Consider the following 16,775-nt stretch of genomic DNA (forward strand, 5'->3'; position numbering starts at 1 on the left):
TGGGGGGGTGGGAGGAGGAGGGGGCTTGATAGCTCATGAGTCAGGACAGGGTGGGGCCAGTCACAGGGATGTGCCGGAGGGGTGGGGGAAGAAGGGGACTCAATAGCTCATGGGTTGGGACAGAGTGGGGCCAGTCACATGGATGTGCCGTGGGGGTGGGAGGGAAGGGGGCTCGATAGCTCATGGGTCGGGACAGGGTGGGGCAGGATAAGTCATGTGTCTGGACAGAGTGGGCGAAATCACAGGAAAGAACCACAGCAACGCGTGGCCGGGCCAGCTAGTTTTAAATAAAAGGACACATTCTAGTCATGTAAAAACACACTGATTCCCGGACCGTCCGTGGGCCGGATTGAGAAGGCGATTGCGCCCCATCCGGCCCCCGGGCCTTAGGTTGCCTACCCCTGGTCTAGCCCTTTGGGCTGCCATAATAAGCTGCATAACATACATCAGCTTTTCTTGGAGCAGAATTTGCAAGTGTGGATACTGGCACATAATATCAGCAACTTTGTTACAGAGAGTCAAACTGCAGTTGCTTCCATATTCTTCCTCTCCATGCCCTAGAATTGACATCCTGTATCCACTCCTGTTTTACAGTGTCATTATCAAACTGCTTCAGTCCACTGTTTTCTGTGAGAGCTGATTTGTAGTGATTTATAACAACATGTTTGTAATTAAATGCAGCTGCAGCACCAGCCTGTCTAGGTATAAAATACTACAGTGGTTGCTTGATTCTCAAACTTAATCCATTCTGGAGGTCCATTCCTAAACCAAAGCGTTCCAAAACCAAGGCGCACTTTCTCATAGAAAGTGATGCAAAATGGATTAATCCATTCCAAACTTTTAAAAACAACCCCTAAAACAGCAATTTAACATGAATGAAAGCAATAAACAATGTACTGTACTATAAAATAAAACAGTATTGTAGATGGTAAAAATTTTAAAAAATGTTTACCTGCACTGATAGTCATTGTTTGGATGGGGCCTTTTATCCATTTCTGCAGTCACAATCAATCAATCAATCAGTAGCTGAACTGGGTTCAACACAGTCACAAAAACAAATTAACCGAAAAAGCCTCAAAAACAAAAAAATGCAAAATAGCAAAAACAAAAGCACCAAAATATGAGCTCCAAATACCATCTCAGAACACTGCAATTGTAAACAGAAGCCTCGAATTACAATAGGAAAAGGTAAAGGGGACCCCTGACCGACTCTGGGGTTGTGGTGCTCATCTCGCATTATTGGCCGAGGGAGCCGGTGTACAGCTTCCAGGTCATGTGACCAGCATGACAAAGCCGCTTCTGGCAAACCAGAGCAGCACATGGAAACGCTGTTTACCTTCCCGCTATAGCAGTTCCTATTTATCTACTTGCACTTTGACGTGCTTTTGAACTGCTAGGTTGGCAGGAGCAGGGAACGAGCAACGGGAGCTCACCCTGTCACGGGGATTCGAACCGTGGACCTGATCGGCAAGCCCTAGGCTCTGTGGTTTAACCCACAGTGCCACCCGGGTCCCTGAATTAAAAATAGGGGACGCAAATTAGCAGTGCAACAGTAAATACAGAAGCTTAGGACTCAAAACGGAGCACATTTGGCTTCCGAAAAAAGTTCGAAAACCAAAACACATACTTCCGGTTTTGCAGCGTTTGGGTTCCAAGTTCTTCGTGAGCTAAGCTGTTCAAAAACCAAGGTACCACTGTACTTAAAAGCTTTTCAGGGTTCTTGTACCTTTAAAATTAAACACTTATTTTTCACATGTCGTCTGTTGTTACTGCTTCCTGTTGAACCCAACTGGGAGATTAGTGAGGAGGAATACTCTGTTAGTTGCTACTTGAATTGCCTCCCCAATTTGCTTGATTCTGTTCCCAGTGTGGAGATTTTAATTAATGATTTTCTTTCATTACTATTTTTTAAAGAGTGAACTAGTTCTAACAAGCACTAGGGAGGGTGAAATAAGTGAAGTTGCTATCCATAAGAGAGGCAAAGTATAAATTGCTGCATGAGTTCACATCTATCCTTGCTTACCTGCCCAGTCTCTCCCTTCCTGTCAGAAATAACTTGTGAACTTATTGGGTCTGCCTTTGATGGTGCTGTATGTATTCATGCAAGAGTCACAATAACCTCACATTGAAAGACAAAAGTACATATAAAGTTTTAATGAGTTAAACTTACAAAAGACAATGGCATCAAAACATTGGACACATTTTGTACAAAACTGGTCCTGCTCATCTATACTTCTTTTGAGAAGGTGGCTAGCCAGGGGCTCCATTTCCTGTCCCTGGCATCTAGTGAACACACCTTAGTTGTAGTAGATGAAGGGACAGAATTAGAGATTACAAATTCAGGACTAGAAGGGGAGCTACCATACTTCCCACAACTTTCCATGCAGCTCCAGTTTTATTGCCATAAATTTTTTTTGTATTTTTATTTTCTTTCTTCAAACTGTCTTCCCCAAGGTCTCAGACCTTTAATTTCTCCAACTCCTGCAAATTGTCTCTCTTTCCCACTGAAGTGTTGACAGTGCAAGTTGCTGTTCAGTCTTTCCAGCCCAGAGCATCCCTTGTTCCAGCCATCCTGGAACATTAAGACTATTAAGGTCTCTGGATACAGAATGGTGGAAGGAGACCGTAAATATGACTACAACAACATTTCTATGTACCAGAAAATTACACACATGTTCATGGTATGGGCTGAAAGAGACTTAAGGAAAAAATGGGCAATGCTTCTTTTAAATTGCAACACTGCCCGCAGCAGAGAGCCTGTTTCAGGACACCACATTCCCTTGTGAGAGGGACTTTGTCATTTCCGTATGTACAAAATAGGTCTGAAGCTCCCCTTTTCCTTTGACGTTGATTATGCCTCGGCAGGTGCATATGTAGCCCAGTGTTTGCAAAATGTTCCTGGTCTCTTCTGTGACCTGAAATGCAAAAGAGACAGACAAGCACACCACACTTTAAGAAAAGGAAATCTCAAATCCTGCCTCCCTCCCTCCCCCTCTTTGCCCAAAGTCCAGAAGTGATGGAGCAGTGAGGAAAATCCTTCACAGGACTCTTTTACTTCGCACAGGGTCTCCTTTTTGCTTATCTTAAGGGACAGGTGAGTGAATACAATCATAGAAGATCCACCACAAATAATTTACACAACAGGATAAAAACAGCACCTTGAACTGAACAGATTCTAAAAAACTTTGAAATATATAAATAAAAATTTAACCCACCCCCAAGCATATCTACAACTTCTATCAATCCACAGGATAAAAAAACAGCAACAGCACAGCAGCAGCAGCAACAACAACAACAGACAATGCTGTCATCTTTGGAATCAGTTCCTCCATCTCCACCCTGCAGCCGCCACCACCATCACAGCCCCAACATTTGCTCCAGAGAATTATGGGCCCCTCAAAAGAAGAGATGGAGAGTGGATGGAGTTGGATTACTGAAAACTGATTTCCTCCCCATTCTGCCGATGGTAGATTCCCTGTCAGCTGAGCAACCCTGTTGGATACCCACCTAATAAAAAATGTTTTTGGGATTTTGGATCAGATTTTAACCAAGGAACCTTTGACTCACCTACAAGTCCCGTCCCCCCCCCCAGCTGTGCTGCTGCAGTCTTCACTTGATGAGCTTCTCCCATGTGTGAAATAGCCTGCCAGGGACCTTTCGTGGGGAGAATCCCCTGCTGTGCAGGGGCACTTGAGTAAAAAGACAAATAGAAACCAAACCTGAATTTTATCTAAGACACCGGTGCTATCCATTCTGCTGGCCACATTTACAGTGTTGCCCCAGATATCGTACTGTGGCTTCTGTGCTCCAATGACACCCGCAATTACAGGTCCATGGTTAATTCCTGTAAAGAAGATGGCAAATTAAGGGTGGTCCCCCTCACCAAATATATATATTTTTAATGCTACAAATCACAGAGCTCCCTGGAGGAAACATAAATGTTTTGAAACACATATGCACATATGCAGAATTAATTCCTATGGCTGGGATTCAGATCAAATTAATATTTAATTTATTCATAATATTGTTCATTTAAGAAGTGGCAAAATTCCATCAAATAAGCATTGAACAATTATAATGGGAAAATTGAGAAGTATTAATGCATTGACAAAACAACATGGGCAATACTAGGGAATGTGTTACGGTGCCATCAGCACATATTTATATGAGACTGACGGTTATCTTTCTATGGCAGAGCTGTAAAGCATTTGCTGTGGAAATGAGTATCACTTTGTTATTGATTTGTATTACCTACTTTTTGTTTCCTAGGAGTATGTCATATAATTGGAACACACTGAACACTGCTCTGCTAATGAATGATTAGGAAGCGCTATATATAAAATCAAAGTATTTGTTAAAAGTATAACAGCTTTCTTTTTACAGGTTGCCCCATCTTTTTTGTGAGGGAAAGTATCCTTTGTGCCTTAAAAAAAGGTTTTCATTTATTTTATTTAGAAGCTCCACATTACAGGTTTCTGAAGGAAAGTGTTTGCAAGCAACTGTAATCCAACTGTAATCTCAAAGCTACGAACATGAGTTTGACCAAACTGCGGGAGGCAGTGCAAGACAGGAGTGCCTGATGTGCTCTGGTCCATGGGGTCACGAAGAGTCGGACATGACTAAACGACTAAACAACAAACAACAACAAGTAATCCCAAAGTAGTGGGTGGCTGAGGGCAACTTGGGGCTCGTCCACACTAGAACGCCTGGGGCCAAGCGGTTTTCCATTTGTCTCCTGCTTTCTATGCATGGTTCACAGTAGTTCTGCCTTTGGCCTGCCACTTTCCCCGGAAAATCCGCTCTTTAGCGTTAAATTGGAACAAAAGGCAATCTGCAGAAAAGCCAACTGCTTTTTGTTTCGATTCAATGCTGTGTCTCTTAGTTTGAAAGCATTCTTCCACAACCTGCTTCTGCCACTAGGTGACACTATAAGCTAAAATGAACAAACAATATAAAACAATTCCTTCCAGTAGCACCTTAGAGACCAACTAAGTTTGTCACTGGTATGAGCTTTCGTGTGCATGCACACTTCTTCAGATACACTGAAACAGAAGTCACCAGACCCTTATATATAGTGAGAGGGTGGGGAGGGGTATTACTCAGAAGGGGGTGGGAATGGGTGGTTGGCTGATAGGTGTGGTAAACCTGCTGATGACTGTTAATGACTGCAATTGGTCTTACAGGAAAAAGCAAGGGGTGAGATAGCTATCTTTATCTCTGCCATGATAAAGCTATCTTTAGCCATCTCACCCATTGCTTTTTCCTGTAAGACCAATTACAGACGTTAACAGTGTCCGGTGACTTCTGTTTCAGTGTATCTGAAGAAGTGTGCATGCACACGAAAGCTCATACCAATGACAAACTTAGTTGGCCTCTAAGGTGCTGCTGGAAGGAATTGTTTTATTTTGTTTAGACTACGTCAGACCAACATGGCTACCTACCTGTAACTAAAATGAGCAGAATCAGCCAGCAAGCAAAACTAGAATTATACAAACTGGGGTGGGGGTGGGCGGTGAGAATCCCAGAAAGAAAAATACTGTTACATTAAACATGAAATATTTTTTCTCCTGAACCTTCCTTCTCCTGAACCTTCCCAACGGCAGGACAGTATTGACTTAGAACAGTGGCTTGTGGAAGGGCATAGTCCTGAGGGGAAAAGCTGGGAAATACTGGATGAGGAACACCTAGAAGAGAAAACACCCGGAGAGAGACAAGTGGCAGATTCATTGTCCTTGGACTGCATTCCTGACCCCCCTTCACCTATGACTAGACGGGCTTTGAGAGTGATAGAACAGAGAGCTCAGCGGCAACAAGCTCAGGTTACCCGATGTAGGAGTGATGTAGATTAACGGGGACGGAGGGGGTGCACCTTAACTGGGAGTAACGCCATTTCTAGAACGATATGCATTGCTTTGTCTCTCACTGTGATTATTAAAGAAACTAACTGATAAGAACACTACTTTCATTTGATCTGCTTATTTATTGCCACCGGGGAAGGGATCCGATTCCCCGAAGTCTGACAGCGGGCAAATGTTGTCCCCATCCTCAAAAAGGGAGAAAAGGAAGACCCAGGTAACTACTGACTGGTGAGCTTGACATCAGTACAGTGATACCTCGGGTTACAGATGCTTCAGGTTACAAACACTTCAGGTTACAGACTCCGCTAACCCAGAAATAGTAGCTCAGGTTAAGAACTTTGCTTCAGGATGAGAACAGAAATTGTGCTCCAGTGGCAGCAGGAGCCCCCATTAGCTAAAGTGGTGCTTCAGGTTAAGAACAGTTTCAGGTTAAGAATGAACGTCCAGAATGAATTAAGTTCTTAACCAGAGGTACCACTGTACCTGGAAAGGTCCTAGGACAGATAATTCAACTGTCGGACTTTGAGCATTTGGAAGAGGATGCTGTGATTACTAAGACCCAGCATGGGTTTCTCAAAAATAAGTCATGCCAGACCAATCTGATTTCTTTTTTTGATGGAATTACAGTCATACCTTATGTTACAGATGCTTCAGGTCACGCGTTTTCGGGTTGCGGACTGTGGGAAACCCAGAAGTATTGGAACGGGTTACTTCTGGCTTTCACCGATTGCGCATACACGGAAGTGCTAAATCACGCCGGCACCAGTGCGGCGCTTCAGAATGCGAACGCTGCGGGTTGCAGACATGCCTCCATCACGGATTACATCCACAACCCGAGGTTCCACTGTATAAATTTGGTGGACATAGTATATCTTGATTTCATTAAGGCTTTCTTGTGGAGATGTGGTTAACTGTGAGATGGATTTGTAGCTGGATGAATGACTGAACTCAAAGAGTACTCATTAATGGTTCCTTGTCATCCTGGAAGAAAGTGACAAGTGGGGTGTTGGAGGGTTCTGTCCTGGGCCCATTGTTGGTCAACGTCTTTATAAATGACTTGGATGAAGGAATTGAGGGGGTGCTCATTAAATTTGCAGATGACACCAATTTGGGAGGGGTAGCTAATGCCTCAGAAGAAAGAATCAGAATTAAAAATGACTGTAACAGATTGGAGAACTGGGTGCAAGCTAACAAAATGAATTTTAGTGGAGGCACTTAGGCAGGAAGAAACAGATGCACATATATAGGACGGGGAACAACTGGTTTACTAGCAGTACATGTGAAAATGATCTAAGGATCTTGGTGGACCACAAGCTTAACATGATAACAGCAGTGTGATGCAGCAGCAAAAAAAACAAACTAATGCTATTCTTGGCTGCATCCACAGAAGTCTAGTGTCTAGTGTCCAGATCAAGGGAAATAAAAGTACCACTCTATTCTGCCTTAGTCAGACCACACTTGGAATACTGTGTCCAATTTTGGGCACCACAATATAAGACGGATGTTGACAAGCTGGAATGTGTGCGGAGGACGGCAACCAAGATGATCAAGGGTCTGGAAACCAAGCCTTATGAGGAGTGCTTGAAGAAGCTGGGTATGTTTAGTCTGGAAAAGAGGAGGCTGGGAGGAGGCATGATAGTCATCTTCAAATATATGGAGGAGGGAGCAAGCTTGTTTTCTCCTGCTCTGGAGGGTAGGACTCAAACCAATGGCTTCAAGTTGCAAGAAAGGAGATTCCAACTAAACATTAAAAAAAATCTGACAGTAAGAGCTGTTCAGCAGTGGAACAGACTCCCACGAGAGGTGATGGATTCTCCTTCCCTGGAGGTATTTAAGCAGAGGTTGAATGGCCATCTCTCATGGATGCTTTAGTTGAAATTCCTCCATTGCAGGGGGTGGGACTAGATGACCCCTGGGGTACCTTCCAGCTCTAAGATTCTATGATTCTAACTTTCAAGAAAAAGTACAATATATTACAGAAGAGTGTATGATATAGCATGCTCAAACCTTTAGAGTGTGTCCAAAAAAGAAAAAAATCTCACAATATATATTATATCCATTGAATTCCTCTTATTTATAACAATATTTATGCTGGCAAAGCAGTCTGGTTAATTTCACACACAAAAGAAAAAAAGAAGCAACTCAAATCAGTGTTTCCCTTCTCACTCCGCGAGAGTGGTGGAGCAGGCTACAGCGCAGCAGGCTCTGCGGGTACCGCCAGCGGCAGCAGCGGAGGCAACGCTTTGGGCCTGACGGCTTCTCTGACGGGCACCATGAACAGGAAGAAGAAGCCCTTCTTGGGGATGCCCATGCCGCTGGGCTACGTGCCAGGCCTGGGCCGAGGATGAGTGGGCCGAGACTGGGCTCTGGAGTTGGGCAGTGGCCCTGGGAAGTGGGAGAGCCGGCGGCGTCAGTGTCGCCCTGGCTTCCTCCTCGAGTGAGCCCTCCTCAGGTCAGCCCTTTCCCTCCTCGCCCTTGCAGCGTTTTGCTTGGTTCTAAGGTGCCCATGTTCCATGTGAAGGGTGCCTCTGACCATACGCAAAGTGCCTTCTCTGCAGAGCAAGGCGCATGTGTTTCCGTGGGGCCTTTAAAAGCCTTCAAGGGCCTGACACCTAGAGCATGTACAGAGTTCTTTCTGCCGTCTGATTCCTGCATTCCATGGATCCAAATGACCCTCAAGGGTCCCTTCCAACTCTATGATTCTGTAATAGGAAATGGCATACTTCCCTGAATAGTACTCTTTTTCCTCATTTTTAAAAATTGACAAGTTAGGAAAGAAAAGGAAATAATGAAAACATGCTGTGAACTGCCCTGAGATCTGTGGATGAAGGGCGGTGTGCAAATTTAATAAATAATAGTAATAAACTCACCCTATGGCTTTATTATTACTGTATTATTACTATTACTACTACTACTCACAGGGATGAGCCGGGGGTAGGGGGAGGAGGGGGCAGGATAACTCATGTGCCCGGACAGAGTGGCGGGAAATCACAGGAAAGAACCACAGCAACGCATGGCCAGGCCAGCTAGTATTTAATAAAAAGCTTCCCCAAACAGGGCTGCCTTCAGATGTCTTCTAAAAGTCAGATTCAGTGGTGCCTCAACTTACAAATTTAATCCCTTCCGAGTGGACCTTCATAAGTTGAAAAATTCGTAAGTGTGGGGGGAATTTAAAAAATTCGTAAGTCGAAAAAATCCTATCTAAAAATTCGTAAGTCGAAAAAATCCTATCTAAAAATTTGTAAGTCGAAAAAATCCTATCTAAACCACATCCAAAATGGTGGGCGGAACTCTGTTCATAACTCGAAACATTCGTAAGCCGAGTCATTCGTAAGTTGAGGTACCACTGTAGTTGTTTCTTTCCTGATGGGAGGAAAGATGGGACATCTGATGGGAGGGCGTTCCACAGGGCGGGCGGCGCCACCACGGAGAAGGCCCAATGCCTGGTTGCAATTCTTCTTTGTTTCTGCTGCAAGCACCATAAAGTTTCCAACAAAAGAGGTTTAAAGACTGTCTCAAGGCAAATCTAAAAAAAATGTAGTATAAACGCTGACAACTGGGAAACACTGGCCTGCGAGCTCTCCAGTTGGAGAACAGCCTTTCCCAAAGGTGTCATGGGCTTTGAAGAAACTCGATCTCAGGACGCAAGGGAGAAACGGAAGGCACACTTGGCAAATCCACACCGTGATCAACTCCCGCCTGGAAACCTATGTCCCCACTGTGGAAGGCCATATGGATCCAGAATTGGCCTCCACAGTCACTTACAGACCCATTGTTAAAATCGTGTTTATGGAAGACAATCTTACTCAGCTACAAGGGATCGCCAAAGAAGAAGAAGAAGAAGAGAAGAAAGTTCCCACATCACTTTGATTGCGCCTTCTGCACCCTGCTTGCTTCTTGGTATCTGGAGGACAGATGTCTCCTGCTTCCAGTGAGTCTCCAATACCCACAATGCTTTCCCCCCCCTAAGGTTTCAATATTTCTGACAAGTCATTGAAGTCATTTTCAATGAGTGGTAATGTTGCATATACGGCGATTCCAACTTTTCATTTCGGGGTGACCTTTTTTCACAGCTCAGAAGAATTAGTCTCTTTTCAGTCTTTCTAAGCAAACACTGAAAAGGGACTATTTATTTTAAGAATAAAGTCCTTTTTTAAAAAAAGAAAAAAGAAAAAAAATCCATTTTTTAAAAAAAAGAAAAAAATCCATTTTTTTGAAAGTCAAAAAGTTATAACCCTAGTGATCACAGCCACAGTCTCACAATATTCAACTGTAGTGATGTGCTGAAATTAGCATTGGGGGGGGGGGGGAGTTATGCAAACACAATGCTGGAATAACAAAGTGGAGGAACTTGAACTGTTAACACTGTATTAAAAAGGATATTATTGCTGTACTTGGAGATGAGACAAAATACTTATGCTGCTTACCTACGCGTAGCTTGAAGTCGTTGAAGGAATGCTTGTTTATGACATCCAGTTTTGCTCCCAGGGCAAATGCAAACTCCACCATAGTCCCGATATGCATGTATTGTCTGTCAGGCTCCTGAATGTGAACACACAGACATACACATATCCAGTAAGGCCACTGCAATTATCAAAGAAGCCTCAATAGAGATTTGCTCTCTGCAAATGTTGCAATTTACTGAAAACTTACAAGAAGGCAGTGTTTTAATTCTAGAGTTACAACCCTATGTACTTTTACTTGTTCCAACAGAATCACAGTACTTTGGACTTATTCCTGATCAAAGTGGGATATAAACTAACAAATATTTTTTTAAAAAATTTAATTAATTAAATTGAGCTCAGTGTGATTTATTTCTGAGTAAACATGCATAAGATTGGGCTGTATGTTATTTACGCCTGCACACAGCTCAGTTTTGTATCAGCTATGCACTTGTGGAAAACCAATCTGCCTGGTCAAAATGGGTTCTGGACTGGCTCCGAGTGCTTGTTGGCCCATGGGTAAGAAAGAGATCTGCTTTTGGTTCCCAGTAAGTAACGGATTTGCAACTCCCCTTGCGAGAACAGGTCCCTCCCTCCCTTCTAGGATCCCTTCCCTCTTTGCTCCCCTGCTGGTCTCCTGAATGATGGATGGCCCTAGACATTTTGGTACCTGAGGCGAACCACAAATTGTACATCCTTCTGCCAGGGAAGAAGGGGTGAGTGAACATCTACATTGGGAAGAAGTGGCTGGGGGGGGGGATAAAGAGCTTCATTGGGAACAAGGGTGGGAGGGGCCCAGCAGTGCCTTCTATTTGCTTAGAGGCTGCTGTACAAGTGGCATGTGGGGGGGGGGCTGCCGGAGAGGTGGCAGAGCTGCCGCTGCCACCATGAGCAACACATTCCTTGGAAGCTGGATTTCCTGTCTCTCTGGATCGGGCCACCCAAGGCGGTGGCCTCGCTTTGCCTCCTGGGTGGGCCAACCCTCGCTTGATGCAATAGGCCCTTCAAGTCTTGGGACTTAAGACAATGGCCAAATGGGTCACCTGCGCATGCTCTCAGGTCCAGGTGGCTCTGCCCATTTCATACCGTACAGATAGAGGGAGCCATCCCACCTGAGAGGCTCATATCTGTTCATTCATGAGAGGGGAGGGCCCAGCTGGTTTTTGTGTGCCAGGTCTTCACACATACTTAATGTACATCAGTGCACAGGACCCTCCGAGCTGCAACTGTGGACTGTAGGAGAATAGGATCGAGCTGTTTTAATGTTATGTGAATATGAAGCATGATTCTTCAAAAATATCCTACTTGCTCTATAGGCATAAATCCATTCTCACTCAGAAGCTGAGTGGGAAGAGAATGAGAAGGAAATAAAGGGTGGGGTTGAAGTGTGGAGGGTTTTTTTGGGGGGGGGGTAAAGTTTAACACCACTTCACAAAATGTAGGTGAGATTCTTCAAATACTGGAACACCAGGGAAACTATGCAGGAATATCATTTTGCCTACCCACCCACCCCCATTAGGCCTTGCTATACAATGCTGTAACAGCAATAAAGAAATAAAACACTGTTCTGTAATAGCAGGGTGTTTATGCAGGGAATGAAAAGCATATTCAGAGTTAGAAAATCCAAGTGCTGGAGTGTTGTGTTTCATTGGAGGGAAACTGTATTAACTGCATTTCCTGAGATCTGGAGCCAAAAGTTGCACAGGTGCAGGCAAATGCTTCTGGGAACATGCACTGGGATTGCTGAAGTTGGCATGCCCCCTTTGGGATGCTCCCAAGATTCCTCCCAAGTTTTGGGCGCAGCTTTTCAGAGCCTTTGAACCGGCTTGGTGGGGAGATGACTTAGAAGCTTCACTGCATTCCCAGATGTGGCCTTTTGCACCCCAGACAAAATATGGTCCCTACAAAGTGGACACAGGAACTTTGATGTACCTGACTATGTTCCTGGCTGGGCATTGCGCTTAGCCCTGTGGCTGCCATGTAAGTGCTCCCAATGGTCTTGATCTTTTCAACGCCGCTAAATTTGGGTTTCGACAATAGCTGTGAAGAAATAAGGCACTCAGGTGTCTGATAGCCAAATAATGCATCAGCATTGTTAACACACATGCTTCCCAGTGCTGCTTCCGGGCTGCACTTGTTTGGAGTATCTTTCAAGCACATTTAGCAGATCCAGAAGCAGCCAAACTAGTTGAGACAGTAGTTAAGACTTTTATTTAAGCCAAAGTTTGGCCCAATCTCACACAGGACACAGGCAGGGGATCATATTTTACAGCAAAAGGTGCCTGCAGGTGAGAAGAGCTGGCCAATGCTCTCGCCATGACTAGCATTCCTCGTTCAGGCTTTGGAGCTCAGCTGAGAAAGCTACTTAGCTGGGCTGGTTACCCAAGCTCTAGAGTTCCCTTTTTTCCTAGCTCAATGAACTACTTACTACAGTGCAGAAAGGCTGAGTTGGAAGAGGATACAAAAGCCCGTCTGGCACATGAATTAAGGAAAGGGAGAAGAGAGGTAGCTTTGTACTGAGCACTGCAGAGATAACTCTGCTTGCAGACATTGTTTTAATGTTAGCAAGTCACAATGACTACGTTTCAAAAAAGCAAACAGGATAGATGTATCAGCATGTCTTGCGGTTGCCAATTCTTTTGTTACAGGACTCTGCCATGAATGCCATTAGCCCTAACCCTTAGGGTGTGTGTGAAAAAGGCCTCTATGGATAGCATGCTGATAGGATTTTCACTTTTGGGGAGCAGAAACGAGTTTGACTTGTGAGCCAAAGTAATGTGACTTTTCTTCAAAAAGGGACTATTGCTCACAGTCCTTGGGGTCTTGTGTTCATCTTAACTCATGCTGTTGATGTTTGCTACCTTTCAAAATGAAGAGAGTATTGCATGCAGTCCTTCAAGATGTACAAATTCATCCTGAGCTTCAGGCAGTACTTTCCATATTTTCGCCAATGACCACAAAGGCACTCAGTGAGCCACATTTATGTTGACATTTTCAACTTCACTGCCAGGTCTGAATACAGGTTTAAACATAAAAGTTTTTAACCTATTCTCTTGTGAGCATGAGGGCTTTGAGAAGTTAGTTTATTTGTTTCGGCCACTGGCCATAACAAGGATAACTTATCAAGCTAATAACTGGTAAACAACAGATTAAACCCAAACCATCACAGAAGAAAAACATGGCAGACAGCCTAAAACAACATACTGTACATGACAATTCAGTTTAGATTCAACAGCAGGCATCCAAATTACAACCCACTACATGTAAATCAAAATAGGTCTGCAAATGCTTTGTAGACCCTAAAAGGAAAGAAAGCCAGTTTGGGTAACCTTCTTCCTTTCACGAGCTAACAAATTTCTGTTTTTGGTTCATGCAATGTTTTCCATCTTTCCATAACAGCTGTTCAATAGCCCTGCTCCATTCGTTCTTGCAGATGACACAATCAACTCTACAATGGGGGTGGTCTATAACAGTTGCCTCCACTCTCATACAATGCCACGAACCAAACGGCACATGTGATCAAATTGCCAAGGGCAATTCTTGAAAAGCTCAGTGGTGTGAAAGACAATTAGATTGTTTTCACACCAACTTTTTTCTGTAGCTTTGCCATCCTTTGTTCACTTTTTTAAACAGGGAAACATTGTAAAATGGCTGCATTCCATTGTCTTCTGTGGTGCTCTTGAGTGCTTTTTCAGTCCTCCTACGTGCTGCTATATTTTGGATATAAAAATGCAATTAAAGCATGAAATTGCCCAGTGAGGACGGGGGAAACCCTACTGCTCCTTTAACATGAAAGCTTCTTGCTTGCATTTCCCACTTGCTTGCTTCTCTCATCTCTGTAGGATCCATGCTGAATTACCCTTGTTCAATCAGATTTTACCCCATATTGCAGGGATATTAAACAGAATGTTTCTTTCTATTACTATGCTATGTGCTATGCAGAACCTTCATTTCAATTCCTCTTTCAGCTCATTGGGGAAAAGCAGAGCTGCAGCAGTGCTAAAGTGCTCTATCTAGTGTGCAAACAATCCAAATAAATGTTTCTGGTCAATGGTGATGTTTGATCATCAGGCCAAGTTAGTGTGGTAACTTCCACCAAAATACTTCCAGAATTTCCACAGTACCCCAGACTTGTGCTTACACAAAATAAAACTACCGGTAGGTACTACTAAGGAAACAGGGGCATTCTGGAACTCGCCCTGAAAGGGACAGAGGCTTTGTGCATGTTCTGAATACCCACAGAGCCTTGAGAACGCTCAGGAAGCATTTCTGCTGCTGCTGATCTGCCTTCCTCACAACAAAAAAAGTTTATCTGCTTTGCAAGTGCCCCTGACTTATGACATCTCTAGGTGAAACATATTTTATGTCTTCAAATTCAAGTTTGTTTATTTGCTGTTGTAAGATGCCATGTGCAGCAAAAAACATCTATCTCAAAGAAGTGCAGGAAATTGTTCTTGTCTAAAAAAATGCTCCCTGGAACCCAACACATTCTGAGCCTTAATGCAACTCTTGGTTTGACCGAGAAACTATTTTAACGTTTTGCAAAAGGAGCTCTGGCAATTCATTTTCTGCAGTCAGTGTTACTGCGACATTTGGATTTGCGGTGCTATTCTCTTCGGTGGTGGCATATATAAACTGCCTTGGGCATTTTGATACGATAGAGTGCTACTTTTGTGGTGGTGGGGGGAATCAACTGCACTTCTGAGCAGCAGAAGCATGAAGGCAATGACTTCCCTTCTGACCAGTCTTTGTCACAACCTCTGCTGTTTCCTTTCTGCTGCAGTCTGGCCTCCACCAAATTCATCTCCCTGTCCACTAGTCAATGTGATTTACATAGTTATTCACGTGAATTATGAACTTAAATGTAATAAATGATGCAATTATTTCCACACCATCCATTTCAATAATGCTAAGGGCATTCATCTCAATGCAAAGGAATCTAGAATGAACCATAACCTAGAATTCTGGTAAACATCAAAAACCACTATTGGTCATTTAGGAACACAAAAGTCATCCATGTGCCTCTTAAATGCTGCATGGAAAATTATTCCATTTTATGCATTCCATTTCTACAGCAGCTGGTGTCCTCTCAAATTCAGAGTGCAGCATTATTATTTCTTTTCTTTATGAATTGCTTCCCACAAAGCATCTCAAAATGAGAGTGATTTACAGTATAAGAAAAATATATTTATTATATTGTATTTTATTATTTGATTATAGAAAAAACACTCAAAGTGGTTTACAAAAGATAAAAAGTAAAATCAATGAAAGTTTACAATCCAAAGCTTAAAATATACAAAAGTTAAAATATCAAAACAGATCAAATCACAATTTTACATTCCTTTACCGGGGGGAGAGCCAAGATGGCGACGGAGGCAGCAGCTTAGTCAGAGCCTCCTGTTTCAATTAAGCTTTTAAACTAGTTTTTAGTCTTATATATATATATATTAACCACATCCCAGAAGCTGTACACGAGTCAACAGTGTGGTGCAGCAGGAGGGGGGTGGGAAACTACTGCAATTCTTGGCTGCATCAAGGGAGGTCAGGCCCTGAAGACGGTGCCGCGTCTCAAGTGATGTTCCAGCATAGAGAGTAGGAGTTGCTAAATAACCCTGAGAAAGACAGACGCCGGAGTAGAAAGCTACATTCCAGACTGATAAGCTTTTTGAGCTCTTGAGAGTCAAGGGTGGATAGTCTAAACCTCCTCCCCTCCACCAAGGTCCTTAATACTTTCTCATTAAACACTCTGAGCCCTGACCCCCCCCCCCAAAAAAACAAAGTGCCAGTCCAGCGGTCGGGAAGTAAGACAAACTCAACTCAGGGGGATGTTTCTCACAAGGCAGAATTATAAAGACCTGGGAATCTCCTCTATGCATGCGGCAGAGACACCCCCAAAAGGAATACAGACTAAAATACTGCATTATTTCAAACCAAAAGCCAATGATCCCAGAACCATGGAGAGTTTGTACTCCCACGAATGGTCTATTGACCGTACCTGGTATGGGAAGAAAGTGGAAGTAAGTGAAGGAGGGGAATGGGTTGATCTGGCAACCGAGCTGGTCCAGGCATCCATGCAAAACAAGGTCTCTGAGGTCCTTCTGGAGCAGGAGCAGCAGATGGGAAATCCAGAGACCACGCCAGGTGGATCCGATGGGTCACTCAGGCCCAGGGAGAGGCAGGAGTTCTCTAGCCTGACGGAGCTCGGGGAGTGGCCGAGCGATCCAAAGGTCCAACAGTGGGATCCGGACAGTTATACCTACACTTTGATAGGGCTTTTCAAAGACACGCTGAAAGAATATCAAATTCAACTAAGCAAAGAGTTAGGGCCAATTGAAAACTTTCTTACGGAATGCTTGGGTTTGCTCACATCCCTGACAGAGTCAATTAGGGCTGGAGAAGACTGCTACTCCCATAAAACACCCCAACCAGAGCAACAACTAGAACAAAAAAAAGCCAGGGAAGAATGATATATGGA

General features: G+C 43.7%; 1 protein-coding gene across 4 annotated transcripts in view; it reads right to left on the minus strand.

Annotated features, from left to right (window-relative positions):
- Nucleotides 1–1,655: 1,655 nt before the first annotated feature.
- The window catches only part of ADCY2 (adenylate cyclase 2), a 129,736-nt gene continuing 114,616 nt past the window's right edge, over nucleotides 1,656–16,775 (minus strand). Inside the window, exons 21-24 of one of the 4 annotated variants that reach the window (XM_060278172.1) lie at nucleotides 12,233–12,340; nucleotides 10,286–10,400; nucleotides 3,720–3,844; nucleotides 1,656–2,915 (exon numbers count right to left, since the gene is read on the minus strand). In XM_060278172.1, coding sequence (XP_060134155.1) covers nucleotides 2,763–2,915; nucleotides 3,720–3,844; nucleotides 10,286–10,400; nucleotides 12,233–12,340 — 501 coding nt within the window. In that variant the 3' untranslated portion in view covers nucleotides 1,656–2,762. The remainder of the gene's footprint in view (nucleotides 2,916–3,719; nucleotides 3,845–10,285; nucleotides 10,401–12,232; nucleotides 12,341–16,775) is intronic. The other 3 variants (XM_035101265.2, XM_060278171.1, XR_004691663.2) reach the window with 3 other exon arrangements.

The sequence above is a fragment of the Zootoca vivipara genome, chromosome 8 (assembly GCF_963506605.1).
Source record: "Zootoca vivipara chromosome 8, rZooViv1.1, whole genome shotgun sequence".
Taxonomy (NCBI): domain Eukaryota; kingdom Metazoa; phylum Chordata; class Lepidosauria; order Squamata; family Lacertidae; genus Zootoca; species Zootoca vivipara.